This window comes from Takifugu flavidus, chromosome 10, assembly GCF_003711565.1.
Source record: "Takifugu flavidus isolate HTHZ2018 chromosome 10, ASM371156v2, whole genome shotgun sequence".
Taxonomy (NCBI): domain Eukaryota; kingdom Metazoa; phylum Chordata; class Actinopteri; order Tetraodontiformes; family Tetraodontidae; genus Takifugu; species Takifugu flavidus.
In genome coordinates this window covers 9,659,962-9,679,892 of record NC_079529.1, presented here as the reverse complement: position 1 = coordinate 9,679,892, position 19,931 = coordinate 9,659,962, and the positions used below count along the sequence as shown (strand labels likewise).

At 44.9% G+C, this 19,931-nt stretch overlaps 2 protein-coding genes across 4 annotated transcripts; both read left to right on the top strand.

Annotated features, from left to right (window-relative positions):
- The first annotated feature begins 297 nt into the window (after positions 1-297).
- On the top strand, positions 298-4,916 carry LOC130532362 (polyadenylate-binding protein 1A). 2 transcript variants are annotated; one of them, XM_057044989.1, is made up of 16 exons: positions 298-767; positions 885-1,108; positions 1,259-1,452; positions 1,602-1,717; positions 2,059-2,198; positions 2,291-2,385; positions 2,501-2,638; positions 2,790-2,885; positions 2,960-3,232; positions 3,316-3,406; positions 3,524-3,646; positions 3,732-3,877; positions 3,963-4,047; positions 4,143-4,273; positions 4,380-4,470; positions 4,557-4,916. In XM_057044989.1, exons 2-15 carry the CDS (start codon positions 916-918, stop codon positions 4,467-4,469), a joined length of 1,911 nt encoding a protein of 636 aa, XP_056900969.1. In that variant the 5' UTR covers positions 298-767; positions 885-915; the 3' UTR covers position 4,470; positions 4,557-4,916. The 2 variants fall into 2 exon arrangements, with proteins under 2 accessions (XP_056900969.1, XP_056900967.1); XM_057044987.1 differs by having other exon boundaries at positions 298-1,108.
- Positions 4,917-6,141: 1,225 nt separating this feature from the next.
- On the top strand, positions 6,142-19,931 carry LOC130532688 (E3 ubiquitin-protein ligase RNF19A-like). 2 transcript variants are annotated; one of them, XM_057045457.1, is made up of 11 exons: positions 6,142-6,364; positions 11,406-12,437; positions 14,502-14,710; positions 14,882-15,026; positions 15,110-15,272; positions 16,050-16,164; positions 16,463-16,624; positions 16,722-16,935; positions 17,017-17,160; positions 17,273-17,817; positions 17,861-19,931. In XM_057045457.1, the coding sequence occupies exons 2-11, from the start codon at positions 11,689-11,691 to the stop codon at positions 18,109-18,111; spliced, it is 2,697 nt and encodes an 898-aa protein (XP_056901437.1). In that variant the 5' UTR covers positions 6,142-6,364; positions 11,406-11,688; the 3' UTR covers positions 18,112-19,931. The 2 variants fall into 2 exon arrangements, with proteins under 2 accessions (XP_056901437.1, XP_056901436.1); XM_057045456.1 differs by lacking the exon at positions 6,142-6,364 and having other exon boundaries at positions 17,273-17,848; positions 17,904-19,931.

Below are 19,931 nucleotides of genomic sequence, written 5' to 3'. Positions count from 1 at the left end.
ATTCATCAATTCTCTATTTTAAGATTTCATTCCCTCAACACTCTTAAACTCCCGTGTTTTTGTTTATATAATGTTTAGAATATCAAATAACAAAATTATAATTGATCAAAACGTGCCTAAAGTATTACTGTTATGGAGGAAAACCCCGTCATTTTTTACACTATAGCCTAATGCCTACAATCACGACGCAAGATGAGTGGGGAGGAACTGCGTAAGATATCGCGATATTTGACGTCATCTTCGGTGATGAAAGCGTTGTGGTTTCAGGGGGAATCGGAAGCAACCTCTACCGACTGTCTTTTCATTCCTGTAATCCGTCTGCGTAGGGTGTGCTTTGGAGCTAGTCTCAGCACACATTTTATTATTATGAAACAAACCAAAAGCTAGAAAAAGCACACGCAGACATATTTTTATAAGAAAAAAAAAAAAAAAAAACATCGGTGAAGCAGGATTTGATTTGCCAAACGAAGAAAAGGCGAAGAAGACTTAGACTGCAGAAGAGGATTTAACGACACGCTAGCAAGCTAAGCAGTTAGCATCATTGTTGAGCGTGTGCGAACAGCGTTTATCGGTTATATTTTCAACCTTTTTGCTATTCCGGCTCTCTTTGAAGTTGGACTATTCGTATTGGTAGCTATCAACAATTTATGTCGTTAGCTATCTCTAACAATACGATTTGAAGTTTACGCCTCAACCATATTTGCTAGGCCACGTTCCGACATTTTGCTAATTGAGCTAATTAGCCCACGTTGCTAACCTCTAAGGACGTGAGTATTCGATTTTTACAGAGATCGGTCGGATAAGCCGTACTGTAGTGAGGACGAGGGTATATTTGCTGACAACTGTCAACATTCTAACATCGGTAAACGGGTACATTGGTTTAGGTGTGCTTCCTAAGAACACGTGTCGGTTAGCATGAATCCCAGCGCGCCCAGCTACCCAATGGCTTCCCTCTATGTGGGAGACCTGCATCCAGACGTTACTGAGGCTATGCTCTACGAGAAATTCAGCCCTGCCGGACCCATCTTGTCAATCAGGGTATGCAGAGACATGATTACCCGGCGATCCCTTGGCTATGCCTACGTCAATTTCCAGCAGCCTGCAGACGGTAGGTAAAGCGTGCTGTAGTAGTCATGCTTATCAAGATAGTTGAGCCATGTGATTTGGCTTTCATACAAAAGGAATCGTTATTAAATCTACCACAGTTAATATTTTCTAAGAGGGACTAATTTCTGTTCTGTTTCGTCTGTGATTGTAGCTGAACGAGCCCTTGATACCATGAACTTTGACGTGATCAAAGGAAGGCCTCTACGGATCATGTGGTCTCAGCGTGACCCTTCACTTAGAAAGAGTGGTGTTGGCAACATCTTCATCAAGAACTTGGATAAGTCCATTGACAACAAGGCTCTCTATGACACCTTCTCTGCTTTTGGAAACATTCTTTCCTGCAAGGTATGTAGAGCAGCATTTATATGCATTAGGTTTGGAGAAAGCACAGTTTTGCATGACATGATTTGCTATATTTGGAGTGGGTGTTTTTGAATGCATGGGTTTTTGGTATTTGTAATAGTTTTGACATGCTCAAATCTCCCCTTTTAAAGGTGGTTTGTGATGAAAATGGCTCAAAGGGTTACGGCTTTGTGCACTTTGAGACCCATGAGGCCGCTGAGCGTGCCATTGAGAAAATGAATGGCATGTTGCTCAATGACAGAAAAGTGTAAGTGAGAATACAATACTACTAACATGGAAACCTGGATGTTTTGATTAACTGTTTTAGCTCTATAGGTTGTGTTTAACTGCATCTTGGCTGCGATCTAATTCCTTATTTACTGTCAATTTCCAGTAATTGCAACGTTCGCAACTAAATATTTTGTTAATGTCCAAAGCCTGACTGATTTTATTGTGAGTTAACGGTGATAAATTCTAAAAGATCTGGATTGTAGATTGATAATGTACTGACTTTTTTCTTTTAACTTTCCATGATGACCTATCACCTCTGGAAGTTAACATTGGATGACTTTTTAATGCCTTAGGTTAACAACATGATTTTACTAACAGGTTTGTTGGACGATTCAAATCTCGTAAAGAGAGGGAGGCTGAGCTTGGGGCACGTGCCAGGGAATTCACCAATGTTTACATCAAAAACTTTGGAGAAGACATGGATGACGAGAAATTAAAGGAGTTGTTTAGCAAATATGGTAAGAAACATCAGTTGACTGTTGGCAATCTGGTTACCAACCAGCTTCATTTTTTAAAAAGAAAAGGCTAATCAAGTTGTTTTAATTGTTAGGGCCAGCCCTCAGTATCCGGGTGATGACAGATGATGGTGGCAAATCCAAGGGATTCGGATTTGTCAGCTTTGAAAGACATGAAGATGCTCAGAAGGTAGGTTTTTTGACCTCTTGGCAGCATTGTTACATTATCTGAAGCAAAAGCAGCACCTGACTCTGAGCTAACATTGGCTGTTGATGATTTTCACTGGGCTTTGGCTTTATTGCAGGCTGTAGATGACATGAATGGAAAAGAACTGAATGGCAGGCAGGTCTATGTTGGCCGTGCGCAGAAGAAAGGAGAACGCCAGAATGAGCTCAAACGTAAATTTGAACAGATGAAACAGGATCGCATGACCAGATACCAGGTAAACAGAACTTTGTTCTGGAAATTGAATATATCTGGACCTCGTATGTTTAATACTAGTTTGTGGTGGTTGATATTGATATTTCATAGACACTGTTTACTGAAAGGTGGGCCCTGCTTGAGAATCTAATGTCAAATCTTCCCCTTTTTAGGGCGTCAATCTTTATGTGAAAAACTTGGATGATGGCCTGGATGATGAGCGTCTGCGTAAAGAATTCTCTCCGTTCGGAACCATAACGAGCGCTAAGGTAAAGTTGTATAAGATTGTGGTGGATCAAAAATCATTCCTCAATGTGGATATTAATCCGTGTCTTTGTTTTAGGTGATGATGGAGGGTGGCCGCAGCAAGGGCTTTGGATTTGTGTGCTTTTCTTCTCCGGAGGAGGCGACCAAGGCTGTAACGGAGATGAATGGGCGCATTGTTGCCACAAAGCCACTGTATGTGGCTCTGGCTCAGCGCAAGGAGGAGCGCCAGGCCCATTTAACCAATCAGTACATGCAGAGGATGGCCACTGTGCGTGCTGTGCCCAACCCAGTCCTCAACCCGTATCAACCTGCACCACCCTCGGGCTATTTCATGGCAGCCATACCTCAGGTGAGCAGAGCAGCTAAAAGATGGCAGAACACGAATATGAGCTCCGTTTTAGCCTTCATTGAATGACTTGCTGTCTTCCTCAGACCCAAAACCGTGCTGCATACTATTCAGCCAACCAGCTGGCCCAGCTCCGCCCCAGCCCCCGCTGGACTACTCAAGGAGTGCGCCCACAGCGTATGTATATTTATGCCATGTCTTTTTACGTGCCGCTAACCATAAACTTTGGGGTGTGATTTCTGCTGGTAACCATGAACATCAGTGGATCCAAAAAGATTTCCCCTTTTTGTCCAGACTTCCAAAACATGCCAGGTGCTATGCGCCCATCCGCGCCGAGGCCACAGGCTTTAAACGCCATCCGTCCTACTGCCGCTGGAAACGCCCAGGTTCCACGCATGATGGCTTCCCAGCGTATGCGTGAGTGTTCATGCTTTGGGAACAAATGCACATTTTTGCCCTTCTATTGCCGCTTATTTGGTGCCTCTCTTTTTACTATGCTCAGCCGCACAGACCCTAGGTCAGCGTGCTGCTGGTGCATCAACCACTGCCGCTGCTCCAGTACGAACCATGCCCCAGTACAAGTATGCTGCCGGTGTGCGCAACCCCCAGCAGCACATGGCCTCCCAGCCACAGGTACCCATGCAGCAGGTAAGATAGAAGCATTTGATTGAGCCTTCAACTGTATACTTGATTGGATCCCTGTGCACTAACGTCCCATCCTTGTCTCATTCAGCCGGCTGTCCTTGTCCAAGGTCAGGAGCCCCTGACAGCATCCATGCTGGCATCTGCCCCTCCTCAGGAACAGAAGCAGATGCTGGGTCAGTAGGACATGGTCTCACATTAAACTTGGAAAAGCATCTCTTTATTTTGTATTTGACTGTTGTTAAACATTTTCTTATCCATTTATTTTCAGGTGAACGTCTGTTCCCCCTGATTCAGGATGTGCACCCCAGCCTGGCGGGTAAGATCACAGGTATGCTGCTGGAGATCGACAACTCTGAGCTTCTACACATGCTCGAGTCCCCCGAATCGCTGCGCTCAAAGGTTAGTCCTTACACACCTGTTTGACTATCTGGATTGTTTTATTGCCTTTTGCCTTTTATCCTCTTCAGTGTTATCATTCAGCTGATCATTAATGTTTTGTTATCAGATGGATGAGGCGGTTGCTGTGCTTCAGGCCCACCAGGCCAAGGAAGCTGCTCAGAAGTCCACCACCCCTGCTGGGGTTCCCAGTGTCTGAGGTGTGTGCCTGGACTTTGGTTTTGTTGTAGCCTTGAGGAGATTTGTTTATGACCGAGCTAATGGATTGTACTTGTCTGTTTTACAGAATGAGCATTTTGAAACCTGCTTCACCGATGGAAAAAGAGAAAAACAAATTAAACATTGAAAAACCTAAAACTCTGAAAACATCGAAAAATGAGAAATCATGTCTTAAAAAAAGAAAACGATTGAGTCTGCCAGGTCTAGGTATGGTTTGACTAGACCTTGATCATAAAAAAAATTGTTGGAAAAAAAAAAAGAAAAATCGATAAAATTGAAATGATAAATTAGAATACATTCCTCTGTTTTATGTCATTTTACTGTCAGTGCTCAGAGCACCAGCCGTGTTCATGAAGATGGTAGCTGAGCAATTTTGAGAGGTAATTTGTATTGTGAACTGCTGGCTGTAATAAATTCTTCAAAATTATGAGTCTTAATGTCCCGTTGTCCACATTGGTCATACAAAATAATGAACTTTAGGAACCCCTTTCTTGAGATATATGTAGGTCGGCTGTGGGCCGTTAGGTGGCGCTGCTGCATGCTTCTCTACAATTTCAAACTTGCTCTGAAATCGGACTAGACAAGATATTTCTTATACCGATCATTAAGGGAATGTATAAACAAGTTAATACGATGTAAATATAGGGATTTATAAATGACGAGCATTCCGGGGTTTTAGTCGTCCGAGTCAAATCACATTCTGTAGAAATCACATTTCTAAGGAGTATACATCAAAGGAAAAGGGATCGTTTGTATAATGGAGCAGAATAGGGACATATTGCAAAAGCCATAGGATATTGTTGCGCCAAGCATTTTTCCATTGTTTCGCTTTCACATAGAAGTCAAAACCATTCTATTTTTCTGATTTGTTTTTTTATTACATAAGGCCAAATAATGGGAAGGCTTGTGGGCCTTATTTAATAGGTCCTGCTGTATTTGCAACTACACGTCTTCCAGATCTTTGTGCATATTGCACAGTTTGGCATTATTATCGTCACTTTGTGTTTAAGGATTTAGCCCTATTATCCCAAGAATGTAGGTAGCATTTCTAGGAGTGTGTGAATAAGAGTTTAAGGCCAGAATTACGCCAACTCGTTTACTTTTCCTCTTCTGTCTCTTTAAGTAGTAAAACAGGCAGAACTATTGCGTAATCCGCTTTGGCAACGGATTAGATTTGTATACCGCTGTTCGATCGTTGTTCCCGTATGCATCTCACCATGCGGAATACATTGTGACCTCATGCAAATGTTTAGGTACTAACCAGTCGCTATGGACAGAAAATGTCAGCGAGGAGCATATCAGACGATAGTATTGCATTCGATGTTAAAAGCGATTAAATTATAAAATAATCAACGCAAAGCCAAAAGGCTTGCTCTACGTTTTTTTCCAAATATAACAATCAAATTTCCGAATATCAGCTTTCAGATTATTAAGACAAAGTAAATTGAGAAAAAAAATACATTTCTATCAGATTATGCAAATCGAATCACTGAATATTACTCAAATTTAAGTGGTCACTGGTCAAGAGATTTTGAAAATCGCTTGTCATTCACATATATTTTGATTTTCCACAATCTTTATGTGGCGACACCTTAGTGCGACCACCTCGACTCTTTGGACTAAATCTCGCGATACTATTTGAATTTCCGTACGAGACTGACGAACAACAGAGCGAGCTCGGAAGGAGCTGTTGTCGTTTATGGCAGAGCGGATAGGTGGGACCGAAGACAGAAGAAAATAAGTATTGCTTGGAGAGTAAATCAGAGCAGTTTGGTGGTTACGTTGATCGCAAAACTTTAAAATACTCTCAGAAACCGGGACGCCGCCTTTTGTCTTCGTTGGTGTCCCCAGCACAAGTGTCACAAGCAACGGAAGGTATGTTCTTAACGATTCAAGCTAACGTTGTTAGCCTGCTGCTAACGCTTGCTGTGTTTAGTCGTTAGCTGCCTGGTATTCTGGTTATCGCCACTTAGGAAAGAAGACACCATGGAGCGTTTTTAGGAGCTCACAGCTATATTTCGCCATCGCCATGTATCGCCTTTTTTTGTCTCGGCACGTGTACTAGACGGTGATAAATTGCGAGGTGACGTAAACGGACATGAAATCGAACCAACTCTAGCTAACCTAGCTATCAATCTAATGTTTGGGTCGTGTACTATAATACGGAATTACGCGTGGTAATAGAAATTTCACCGATAGTTCTTATCAAGGCGCGGGCGCTGGATCACAGTGGTGGGTGAAAAGCGTTAGCTGGTCTTGGACAAAGTGCTACTTCTTTAATTTCACTTTGCCCAACAGTGCTTTTCGACACAAGTGAAACTGAAGGAATCTACTGATTGATGTGTCACCCTTACGACTTCAGGTTTTAGGATGCAAAAATGACTTTTGGGCCTTTGAGGAAATAATGTCAACCTCTTTAATTAGAAACCTTTGGTCGTTTAAGATCAATGTTACATATTTGTTATTGTTTATGGGTCCTACATTTAGGTGTGCGCAGTCCTTATGCTGTCTTAACGTTGCCGGTCCAAAATGCAAGTGTAGGAGCCTAATATGCTACCCTGATCTGTGACCTGTTTGTATGCGTGACCTTTCTCTCTTCTTCTGTGCTAAATACAAGGTGGTGGTGGCGGATTAGGCACTTCATCGGGGTATTATTGATGATGGTGTCGTCTCAGTTGGAATACTACCTGACATGCAATTCCCTACATAAAGTTTCCTGTTAAAGTTTTCTCTCTTGCCACTCTTGCTTGAAACTGGAGTCAGTGCGCAGAGTCTTGATTGTTACAAATATTTAAGAGTTGAAGATCTTACATCTTTATGTGGCTGTGTTTCCGAATCTCAGGAGACTATTCTCATTTTTTCCAACCATTTCACACCACTTATATGACCTCTTTAGTGTCTTTTTGATAAAAGCAAAGGGGAGCAATTAGAGAAAGCAGTCTGTAAATGATTGCACATCCTCATGTCAAAACTACACTGTTGCCAGAAAGAACTTTAATAGCAGCCACAGCATCAATTTGTATAATAAGTATTTTAAGTTAATTGCACTGCAAATACTGCCCACAAATCGCTTGAAACTTATTGTGAAGAGCACAGACCTTAAATAAATTTTCAGAGTAAAGTTGGGAATCCTACAGCCTGGTATTCCCAGGCTTGGACAGTACAAGTGTCTCCATTTTCTGGAGCAAGTTTTGTATCCTGTAATGGTTTATAAGTTTGCAAATTCCCTCTCCAAATTTTTGTTGAGGGTATAAATCCTAGAAATTGGCATTTTAAATGTCATGTTTAAACAAACCTAGCAACGAGTGCATCTTTAGCTGCTCGATAACTATTGGATGCTTGTTCACCTAGTGTTGAGAAGGCTTCAAGAGCTTTTCCTCTGAGAAGGGGGAGAAATCTGCAGGCCCAGTCAGAGGGGGGGTGGGGGTCAACCCCAGTATGGGCTCATGCGCTCTAAGCAAAATAAGTTTTCAGTGTCCTCCCCTTGTTCACGAGGAAGCATCTTTGGGCCTTGATGATAGAGCAAGTCGGTGTGAACAACAGGTTCAACTGAATCTTGGCAATTTTTATTCCTCTGAGCTCATCAACACGAATGTCCTCCATTTGTTTTTGACTGCGTAGAAACTCTAGAAAGAAGGGAGGCCAGCTCTGTTTCTTCCTCAGGCTTTTTTTACTGTCAAAAATGTCAAGAGCTCCTCACAGCACCTCTTCAGCAAGGCTCAGTGACCTGGAGAAGGTGGTACACAGTGTTTATACTCTATAAGCCCCCCTGCCAGCACAACCCCCTTTAATATCAATCTGCAGTTATTTTGTTAACTGTTGTCGAGGTCGTCCTGTGTTAACACTTTTAAATATTGCTCGCGTGATATTTTTTTTCATCAGAGCCCATTTGGAACTTTAATTATTTTGTTGTTCACAGCAGAAATATTTGCTGCTATAATAAGCATCCACGGGAAACGCATCTCGTTCCTTTTATTCAACATCCTCCTCCTGGGTTTTCGACTCAGCCGAAATGCCGGGATGCTTACCTCATTTCCTCCCATCTTGAATAAAGTTAGAGAGAAAAGGGGGGGGTAGTCTGGGAAAAGGGGGGTTGTTGGAGACTGTACTGGCTTTGTCGGGGTTGGAAACTTTTACTTTTCTTTTCTGTTGGCCTGCCCTGCCTCTCTTTGTGCATTAAACAATGCGGCCCTTGTTAGCTCTGTTCTTTTAGTCGTTTGCGCCGTTTTTGTGTCTTCTAATCTGGCAGATTTAGGTTTCTAACAATGGCAGGCACACGTGTCCTCTAACTCCTCTCCTGTTTACAGTCTGTTTTTCTCTGTGATCAGGAATTGTGGCTGGCATTACCTAATAGGTGTTGTCTACCCAGCCAGGAGGGGCTTTGTGTTGGTGTCCCCAACGCACACAGTGACTCTAGTGGCATAGAAGCCCGGGAATGTGCACAGACACAGCAATACACCGGAGACACGCAGGCCAGGAATGCAGCTGGACTAATACAGACTGTGAAACTACAGCTGCTCCTCGTTTCACCACTCCCCTGTTTGGATTATTCATAGTCTGTTGTCCCTGATGCCTTTTCCCCCTCTATCTCTCTATCTACCAGTCATGCCATCACTTCTATTTGTGTCTTGTCATTCTCTCTGTCAGGCCCGCGTGCTGGTTTGGTTCCCCTTCTCTATATTACATTTGATAACTATGACGAGTACATTCAACTTCTGCTCTCAACTTGTGCTATTGTCTCTGTGAGGTTACTGTTCAGAAACGCAGCTCATTACAGAAACGAGTAAACGTAGAATGATGTGGCTTCTTGAGCCCCATCCAGGGTGGTCTTTCCTGTCGGGGTCATACAAAAGATGAGGCTTGGATACGGACACACTACACAATCAAAAGAATGTTCACAAAACAAAACTACTTTGTCCCAATGAATTTTCTAAAGCAAACACGCTTGTATTTATGCTGCAGGTCCGCAAACGGTTTATTTTAATCCAAGTTTCTGCAGCTGTTACAACTTTTAAGCAGTTAAATTGATGCCACTGCTGAAAATCTAATCTTGACCCTTGATAACACCGTGACCAGTGTGTTTGCTGTGCTGCATAAACTGGCCATGTAGATTAGATACTTTCAGTCCAGGCCCTGAAAACCCGCCTTTATTCATAATCTTAGATCAGTATGGAGCGACTGTTTAGACACGCATGAAATAATGCATAAAGATGGAATTATCCAGAAAGCGGCCTCTCCTTGGTGACTCGTGACCAGTCATTTCTGTGTTGAATGTGGCCCGTGAGCTCCTGAGGCAGGAGACCTTCTCAGCTTGTGTTTGGACGCTGGTCTCTCAGACTGCAGCAGGTCAGCTGAGGTCAGCGCTGGAGCTGTTCTTTCACTGGCTTCCCAATCAAGTCTGTCCGGTATATCTTCCAGCACTTATTCTTTAGTCGTTTTCTGGTTTCATTTTCTTACACTTGCATTTTTATTTTAGGTAAGGAAGTTTTTGTGCTCAGATTAAATAAAACCCTGTTATGAAATAGAAAGAATTGCGATCTTCTTGGAACTGATGAAACATAGTCATATGTTGGAGTTAAAGCGTAATCGTATTACACAGCCTGTGCTTGTTTTGGAGCTTTGCTTTAATGTTCTTAAATATTTGCACCGTGCAAGAAAGCCACAGCCTTAGCTGACATGAATGCTTCCTTCAGAGGAGATGCCTTGAGTGGTGCACAGGTCCTGCTCTATCCCCACTCTTCTGAACACCTGTCTCCCTCCAGCAGTGATACACCTGCACACTCACGCCTGCACTCGTTTAGATGCCCTGGGAAGGTCAGGACATCACATCTGCTTTGCTCGACACGCTTTAGTGCACATTATTAGCCTTTTACTCGCTGCACTCTGTCGGACTCCTGTATTTGACTCAATCAGTTGTTCATGATGGGATTGACACAGTGATAGATTGATTTATTTTTTGGCTAAATGTCGCACCACCATCACGGTACATATTTTGTGTCCTGCTTTCTCTTTGCATCCCTCTGCCTTCCTCTCTCTCAACTGGGTGAATATTATCCTCCCGAAGCTGTGAAGTCGTCATGGTGTTGGCTCAGATGCCATCTGTCCTGTTATTACTGTGGCCCGTCAGTCAGTGACTCAGACAGATACAGAGATTCCATTTAAGTGACTATGATGACAGGAATTATAACATAAATAAACATAATCAGTTGAGTTTTGTTCAAACTGATATACAGTCAACAGTTAATAAATGTCCAAAGTTGTGTCAGTAGTTTGTTGGACAGGTTAGGCCCTTATGTGTTGGTTTCAGGACTCGAAATGTCTTGCTAGTTGTATTCTGATCCATTAAACATGATTTGAACGGTGTATGTTTGCAGTGGCTATTACTCTAGCATGCTTTAGCTTGTACTGTAGAGTAGTTGGCATCTGAAATACAGCTAGAGAAAGAGATTAAGCTTCATAAAATCCTGTTTTATACTGCTTCTGCTCTCTGGTTTTTACCAGCGGAACACTGGATGTGTCATTGTTTATCTTGCACTGCCCCTTGGCATTAGCACAGTCCAAGGTTGACAGCCTCATGTCCTCTTTTCGCAACTGCGTGACTGGTGCAATGCTGTGTAAACCTGCACTCTGCTTATTGACTGATAACAAGATTAAATTGTGCATTTAAGTCGGAATAAAGCTTCATTCAGTGACCTCAGTACTCCACTAGCGCCTTTTTTCAGCTATTTTGTAAACCAAAGTTTACATAAACATAAGCTTTCAGCAATTATAATTAAATAGAACAGAATTAGGTTGGAGAGAGTTACAGTTTGTTGGAATGTGTCTCATTTTTAGCATTTCAAATAACACTGTGTTTTGTTGAGTTTTCAGTGTTGCACACTTAATAACAACAGGAAATGATGCGCTCTCTCCCCAGGTTCTGTTGCTCCTGTTTTACCGTCTGCGATCCCCACCCCTTCGCCAAAATCAGGCTAATAGATGTGACCACGAGGTTGATCAGGAGAAGCCACCATGTCTTAAACACAGACGGGCCCTCTGGTGCCCTTTCCCCCCACCCTGGCCCCTCTTCTTCCTCCCCCATCCACCACCTTACCCCTGCACCCAGCCCTGTCCCACTCCCAGACTTCCATCCTCATGTGAGGGACAGGTTACCCAGCCCTGGCTCCCCCCTGGCACACCCCTCCCCTCCCTCCGGAGAGATGAGCCTGCAGAAGCACCAGCAGTTAGGCACCGGGAACAGTGGGGTGATGGGCTCTGACCGGGACCTCCAGTCCACTGCTTCCTCCATCTCCCTCCCCTCTGTGAAGAAAGCCCCCAAGAAAAGACGCCTCTCCCTGGCCTCCTTTTTTAGACGGCGTAGCCGGGAACACAAATCAGGGCGGCAAAGGTCCCGTGAGCTCCAACACCCTGGACCCGGAGGGCTTGGAGGAGTAGATGGCATCGCCAGCATTGAGAGCATCCACTCTGAGATGTGTAACGACAAGAACTCTGCCTTCTTCTCTGCGGCTGGGCCCGGAGTCGCCTCTGCTGCTGCTGCTGCTGCTGCTGCTGCTGCTGCTGCTGCTGCTGCTGCGGCTGCTGCCTCCACTTCATCTGCTGCAGGGGCTTCTTCATCCACCTCTTCCTCCACCAAAGTGGGGGGTGGGGCGGGGCCTGAGCTCCTGGAGTGCCCTCTGTGCCTTCTGCACCACTCTAGGGAAAGCTTCCCTGATATCATGACCTGTCACCATCGCTCCTGTATCGACTGCCTCCGCCAGTACCTGCGCATTGAGATCTCAGAGTCTCGTGTCAACATTAGCTGCCCCGAATGCTCGGAGCGGTTTAACCCACACGACATCTGCATCATCCTTGGAGACCGGGCGCTCATGGATAAGTATGAGGAGTTCATGTTGAGAAGGTGGCTTGTGGCTGACCCTGACTGCAGGTGGTGCCCCGCGCCAGACTGTGGGTAAGAAGTAACCTTTAAATGCATCATCCTTCTGGAAATGTTAAAAAGTGCATTACTTTCACTTCCAATATTATACTTGCCATTAGAATATTGACACTCGGGGACGTCCCACGTTAGTAAATTTGCAAACAGATTCAGGAACACGTGAAGCTGTGCTCAGAAAACTGAGGTTTGATCGTAAACACGTGTAGATCATCAATGCTGGTAATTGACAGCGTGCTCCCGGTAATCTGCTATTAGCATAAATCTCCACCCTTGAATTCAATCGTACAGTACCAAACAATACGAGCAATTTTCTCTCCACGTTGTAGAAATGTGAAACCAACAATGTTATGTGTGTAATTGACATAACCTAATCCTAATCTGTGACAACTGTTGGAATTTAGCGCTATCTAAAAAATTTAAAAAGTGATTACAGCCCACAGCAGTTTTGTATTCATAATCCGCAATCATCAACCTAATCTGGATCTTAAACCTATTGCCAATTAATGTAACTAACTGTTTTATAGTTCTAATCCTTTGTCATGTTTAGGATATGCTGATATCACATTTGTCAAGGGCATCTGCTTATTTATAAAACAGGGCAATATGAATTTAAATTGTAATTTACAGTAGTGACGAGCATTGTTTACATGTGTTTGTACATTTACACAAGAGCTTCACACGGTCGACGGCATGTGTAGACTTTGTTAGTAGCTACGAACAGATCTGACTCACTAAAATGTTGATTAATGCGAGATTCACTCAAATTTACGTCTACGAACAGTTTCCACACGAATCGTCCCTGCTCACGTTTCATGACTGAGACCCACTGTCTCGTCGATACCGGTCCGATCCGATACTCTTTCCCGATACACGGCTTACGTGAAAGGTATTAATACCAAAGCAGCTATGTTTCACAAATGAATTATATGGAGAAAGAAAAAAAAGCCCACATGCAGCTATTTAAGAACCTGGCTAATAAAGCAGGTAATTGGAGCCATTAGGAGATAGTTGCCAGATCTCAACAACCTGCACACTTCTGCTTACAGACCAGGCAAAAACACATTTTAAATGAAAGCATCATGCTTCTTGTTCACATTTAAAATATTTCCACACGAATGACAGCACAGCCGCGCTCTAGCCAGCGTCGAGCGGCGCTGTAGTATAGACCCCTTTACAGCCAACCCCATCAAGGAGCTGCTCGGTTACAAACATCATCGGGCGTGTTTCCTCCTTAGTCAGAGCCACTCCGATGCTACTAAAAAGGCTGGTGTCGTTAATTAGGCTTCTCCTTCTCTTGGCTTACACACCATCATTTCCCTTTCTTCCAGGAATTGTTTGATCAGATGGTTATAAATCCCCATCCCACCTTTAAGCAATGTTCTAAAGCCAGAATAACCTTGAATACACAAGCAACTGGATGTTATGTTTTGTGGGATGTCCTGTTTTCTACATCAACCAGAATAGCATCAAATATATTTTGATGGTAAAAGCCTATTAAAGTCCCTCCCACTTTTTAACTTTAGGGAAAGTCCTAGCTTCCTGGCACCTACTCATGCATGATATCTACTTTTAAAATGTCAACGAGGAGAACATGTCTGACTTTAACTGAGAGTACGGTAATTTCCGTTTAAATTCCCACACAACTTAAAATATGGACTTCTGCTTCCCCAATATTTCCGAATATGTTTACTGCGACAGATTTTAAATTGGCCTCACATGTCCATGTGATCGCTCACTTTCAGTTAGATGTTTAAACACAGCCCCCGGCAGTGTAAACGTATCCACGTGAGAGGAAATCTCCCAGGCTCTCCCTGGTTCTGTGATTGAAACCTTATCTCCAGGCCACTGTGGGAGGCCTCCGCTCCTCACAGACAGGACTGCTGTATGTCTCACTCTTCGGGGGTTCCCCAGAGCAGCTGTGTGTCCAGGATTTGGTTGAAAAATCACCATCGGCCATTATTCTGATGTTAACGTCTTTATTTTGTTGCCACTTCAGTTCAATTTCATGGATTTGGTAATAACTAGTGGCGGTTTTCTTTGATCTTAATTTGTGCCCGCCGTTTTTTTCCCCCTTAACAGATACGCAGTCATAGCGTTTGGATGTGCCAGCTGTCCAAAGATTACATGCGGCAGGGATGGCTGCGGTACAGAGTTTTGTTATCACTGTAAGCAGTTGTGGCACCCTAACCAGACATGTGACGCAGCACGCCAGCAACGGGCCCAGAGCCTTCGCCTGAGGACGGTGCGCTCGTCCTCCCTCAGCCACAGCCAAGAAAGCGGAGCCGCAGGTGGATTCACAGTCTCAAAGATCCCTGGATTTACAGCTGTGTTTATGTGCTTCACGTTAACTCGAGCGCAGCGACACGCATCTCGTGTTTCCAGCTGAACATGCACGCACACACACGGCAAATTGATGTTCAATAACTAGCACGCTGAAACACTTTCTCCTCTTCTGGTAGCCGACGACATAAAGCCATGTCCACGATGTGCCGCCTACATCATCAAGATGAACGATGGCAGCTGCAATCACATGACCTGCGCCGTCTGCGGCTGCGAGTTCTGCTGGCTGTGCATGAAGGAAATATCAGACCTGCACTACCTGAGGTCAGCAGCCGCTCCGAGGCAGCCAAACCCAAATGTTTGTTTCTATTCTGACAGCTTTTTTTATTTGCTTCCCTTCTTTTCAGTCCATCAGGCTGTACTTTCTGGGGAAAGAAGCCATGGAGCAGGAAGAAGAAGATTCTTTGGCAACTTGGCACACTTGTTGGCGCCCCTGTTGGCATTGCCCTCATTGCTGGCATAGCCATACCTGCCATGATTATTGGCATCCCCGTGTACGTAGGGAGAAAGGTGAGGTTTTCGGACACCTTTCGGCTCCTGTACTCTGGTGATATGACAAAAAAAAAGTCACGTTATTGACAGAACTGAGCTGGGAACGCTGTTACTGCTTTTATTTCTCTTACTCCAGACCTTTTTAGTCATAGTTGCATAACTATACACACACACGTCACAATTATCAGCTGTAGCGACAAACGCACCTTCTTCTGAGAAACCCTTCCTAGGTCGGCTGGTGAGTAATTCGACTAAAGCAAACTCACGCACCACCACGCAGTGTGCTCGGGCTCTGAGGTTATTTTCCATTAACGTGAACCGCGTCTTTCTGTAGAAACTTGCAGTTGTGCTTCCTGAAATGGTGCAACGTCAAGGAAACAGAAGTATTTAGACTTTCCAGAATTCCCCCGTCAGAGCTGCCAAGGAGAAGCCAGTGCCAACAAACCAGTTCTCCAAACAATGACTAGTCAGGGACAATCACATGACGGATGAAACGTCTGATCATGAGTTATCTGCATTCCACAAGCACTGTGTGAACGTGGCTCTTGGGTCTTTATGTTTATTTGCTGGTTTGCTCTGTCCCTTTGGACATTTTTATTTTATAAAGTGGCAGCTTGTGTAACTGTGAATTTGTCTATTTCCTCAAGGAATATCCTTTTATTTGATTAGTTGGCGTATCAGGTTGTCTTTAAATACCAGTCAGATAAGACAATTGCTTGTCTTAAGTTGCCAAACAAAAACTCAAGGCACCCTCACTTAACCCCTCCCTCTCCCTCATCTCCCTCCCTCTCTCAGATCCACAACCGCTACGAAGGCAAAGATATCTCCAATCACAAAAGGAACCTGGTGATTGCTGGAGGAGTGACGCTCTCCGTCCTTGTTTCCCCGGTGGTTGCTGCAGTCACCGTTGGTCAGTGCCTCGCCCCCCTTTAACACCACACACCCACTCCAGTTTATTGGCTTATCCTTGGCTTTGCAAGCTTCAGAAATTTCTTTGGTTTAAGTCAGCACTTCACATTTATACTCGGGTTTTTTTTGATTGGATTTTGCAAGAGCTTTCACAAAAGAGTGAGAAAGAAAGGTGTAAGAATTACAATTTTGGTCATTGCATGTCAATATTGTCAATAACTTTTATTTTCTTTCATTCTTCTTACTGTTATTACTATTATTATTGCGTTCACTCAAAATGTGCTCCTGTGCTCATGTAGGCATCGGCGTTCCCATCATGCTGGCTTACGTCTACGGCGTGGTGCCCATCTCGCTGTGCCGTAGCGGAGGTTGTGGCGTCTCAGCTGGGAATGGCAAAGGCGTTCGCATTGAATTTGACGACGAGAATGAAATGAACGTCGGCAGCGGGGCAGCTGCCACCGGTGCGTTCCAGCGGCCCCGCCCCCTTTCATGACTCTTAATTAGTGCACAAAAATCAACCCTCTGTATTGTGTCTGAACGATTATCTGCCCCCTGTAGACACCACATCGGTAGCAGACACCAGGAATAACCCCAGTATAGGGGAGGGAAGCGTTAGTGGGCTCACAGGCAGTCTGAGTGCCAGCGGGAGCCACATGGACCGTTTAGGGGCCATCAGGGACAACTTGAGCGAGACAGCCTCCACCATAGCCCTGGCCGGAGCCAGCATCACAGGCAGCCTTTCTGGCAGTGCCATGGTCAATTACCTTAACAGGTACTGAAGGAGCGCTACGTGAGAGCGGGGGTCAGACGTTGTAACCGTTGCCGTGTCTGAACTCTCCCGTCTTGTTGTCAGGCTGGAGGTGCAGGCCGACGTGCAGAAGGAGCGCTGCAGCCTGAGCGGTGAGTCTGGCACCGTCAGCCTGGGAACAATCAGTGACAACGCTAGCACCAAAGCAATGGCTGGATCCATTCTTAACGCCTACATGCCCCTTGACAGGTGGGTTCCTATTGCCTTTTTATTTTATCAGGACGGTAACAATAGGGAAGAGCCTGTCCCTGGCTGTGTGAAGTCCAGGTCCCATGCTTTGCTTTTTTCTCCTGTGTTCCAGAGATGGAAACAGTATGGAGGTCCAGGTTGACATTGAATCCAAACCCAGCAAACTGCGACACCACAGCGGCAGTAGCAGCGTCGATGACGGCAGCCACGCGGGCCGCTGTGGGTGGACGTGCCCCGCCAATGGCTGCCCCTCCTCAGAGGCTAAAGGAACCTCCACTAAGTGGGCCAAAGAAGCGTCGTGCTCGTCCTCCTCTACCTCCGGAGGGAAAAAGAGCAAAGGAAAGCTGCGTAAGAAGGGCAGCGGGAGCACCAAGATTAACGAGACCCGGGAGGACATGGACGCTCAGCTTCTGGAGCAGCGCAGCACCAACTCCTCGGAGTTTGACTCTCCATCTCTGAGCGGGAGCCTGCCGTCCGTGGCCGACTCTCACTCCAGCCACTTCTCCGAGTTCAGCTGCTCTGATCTGGAAAGCATGAAGACGTCCTGCAGCCACGGCTCCGCCGGGGGCGACTACCACACACGCTTCGCCACCGTCAGCCCCTTACCGGAGGTAGAGAATGACCGTCTAGAAATTTGCCCTGCCTCCTCCTCCTCCTCTCCTCCTCCTCCTCCTCTCCTCTCCTCCTCATCCTCCCCTCCTCCTCCTCCTCCAAGGAGTTGTGATAGCTCCTCTCTCTCCCACTGCCTCCCTGGGCCATGGCACAGATGTTTCCTCTCTCTGCTTCATCACCGAGGAGCATCTCAACACGGTGTGTCCTGCTGAGCTGGACTCTAACAGCAACACCAGAGAGCTGCCGAAGGAAACCAACAACAACCACCATCACCAACCACAGCACCCGGTCCAGACCCAGCAGCAGCTCAAGAACTCCTGCATCCAGACGGACATATAAAAGCTCAATACCTTAAGTGCTGCAGAGGCTTTCAGTTAACAGTCTTTCCCACCGTAAACTAACCACCATTGCTTACAGTTTATGCTGCCGTTCCTTCGCCTCCCTTCTTAATGGGATGTTCTATTTTGGGTTTTACATTCAGCTTCAAACGATCTTTGTGTCCGCTGTCTGTCCGAGGCTTCGCTGCAAGTGTTAAGATGTTTCCAGCCATGTGAGAGGGGCGTGAAATTGGTCTTTCTTTGCAAACCACAGACTCCTCCCACTTGTGTCAGTTTTCTACGTCTCCCCTCGGGCAGATGGTGCAGCCTCCTGTCTGTTTAAACAAAACCACTGTGCCGTTTTTTTTTATATCTTTAGTTGGTTCTTTTCTCTGCAGATGCAAATACATGCAAGAATATTAATTTCACCGCTTTTCCTGACGTGAACGCAAACTGGGACCAGGCAATATGACTCACTATTTTTTTTATTTTTGCCCAAATGTATCAGTAACAGAGAAACCTTTGCTCTTTGCTGTATTTATTATTTCATTTTGTCTTTTTTCCCTGGACCTAATGCTAGGATAAACGATCTGAATCATTTTCAGCACTAATGCTGAATGGGCTGAGATTCTACCTTGTCTCCACAGACAGACGTGTGCTAATAGCTGTGAGACACTGTGCTTGGCAGCTTTTTAGCAGCTCAGTAACCACTGAGCTTTGACCTGTAGCGTCATTTTAGTGCGAAGATGAATTTGGAGGCCGGCTTATCTTGTTTGTTTGTTTGAGCGAGGTCTCTGGAAGGCCGCGTTTGTTGAGCTCAAAGTCAGACGAGCCAACGAGTTCTGCAATTCTGTGAAATTGTATTAAGGAAAGAATTTTGGTCCTGTTCAAAGGTGATTTATTGTTTTTTTCCAGGCCAACGGTCTCGCCTCGCTGAGTAAGAGAGCTTTGATATCGTTTCTTTAACTCATGGTGCCTTTAAGAAGCCGTTTGTCTTCTTTGTGTTTCTCCACCGTGTCTTCAAGCAACAACACTCACTCTAGGCTGCAGAATGTCTGTAGGTCGGATGCTCGGCATACTGTGGTTGATACGGTAAACAAAGATTTTCTTTTTCAGTTGCCTACCAAAGACAGCACTCAGGCTCTCGTTCAGTTCTCTTCTGACTTGTTACCTGGAAACGCAGTATAGTGCATCTTAGTTACACCACACAGATGAATGAAGACCTACGATTATATGGATGGATGGATGGATTGTTGTCTTTTTTTATGTTAACATCCTTCACAAATGCTACGCAAATAACTGTGGCCCCAGCTGGGCCGAGGCACCTGCACTGTTAACTGTATTTCTTAATACATTAATGTTCTGCGAGGAGATGAACAGGGCTACCTTAGTGCTGGTTTACCCTCCCTCGCGGATCTGTCCCTCTGATTCCCTGTTCATGTTGCCAATAGGTGCTGCTGGGCAGACTTGAAGTCAAACTCCACTTTCACCACTTTAACGCCTGTCTCCACTGCTCAGGTGAATCTCTACCAGGTAGATAAAAGTCTCTTGAATGGTATTTTGGCCCCTGTCTGTCATTGAACGAACACTCACACTGTGGGTGGATAATGGCTCCGTGGTCTACCCCACTACCCCACACTAAAGGATTTTTTTAATTTTTTTTTTTGTTCTTCTTTGGTTCTGTTTCCGCTCTTCACCGAAACATCCGTTTCCCGATCCTAATTTGGAAAACTAGTGCCAGATATAATTTGTAATTCCTGCAGATTCAGAGGTGTTTGGTAACTTGCTTTACTATATGCGTGTACATACATATCAGGAAAAAAAAATAAAAATTTAAAACAA

What these genes read in the sequence shown, in the direction of transcription:
- LOC130532362 (XM_057044989.1), top strand. Translation starts at nt 916, where the DNA reads ATGAATCCCAGCGCGCCCAGCTACCCAATGGCTTCCCTCTATGTGGGA. An exon ending in TCAAGGAGTGCGCCCACAGC is followed by an intron (nt 3,407 to 3,523) that starts GTATGTATATTT and finishes CTTTTTGTCCAG; the next exon opens with ACTTCCAAAACATGCCAGGT. An exon ending in GATGGCTTCCCAGCGTATGC is followed by an intron (nt 3,647 to 3,731) that starts GTGAGTGTTCAT and finishes TACTATGCTCAG; the next exon opens with CCGCACAGACCCTAGGTCAG.
- LOC130532688 (XM_057045457.1), top strand. Translation starts at nt 11,689, where the DNA reads ATGAGCCTGCAGAAGCACCAGCAGTTAGGCACCGGGAACAGTGGGGTG. An exon ending in GGTTGCTGCAGTCACCGTTG is followed by an intron (nt 16,165 to 16,462) that starts GTCAGTGCCTCG and finishes GTGCTCATGTAG; the next exon opens with GCATCGGCGTTCCCATCATG. An exon ending in CAGCGGGGCAGCTGCCACCG is followed by an intron (nt 16,625 to 16,721) that starts GTGCGTTCCAGC and finishes TGCCCCCTGTAG; the next exon opens with ACACCACATCGGTAGCAGAC.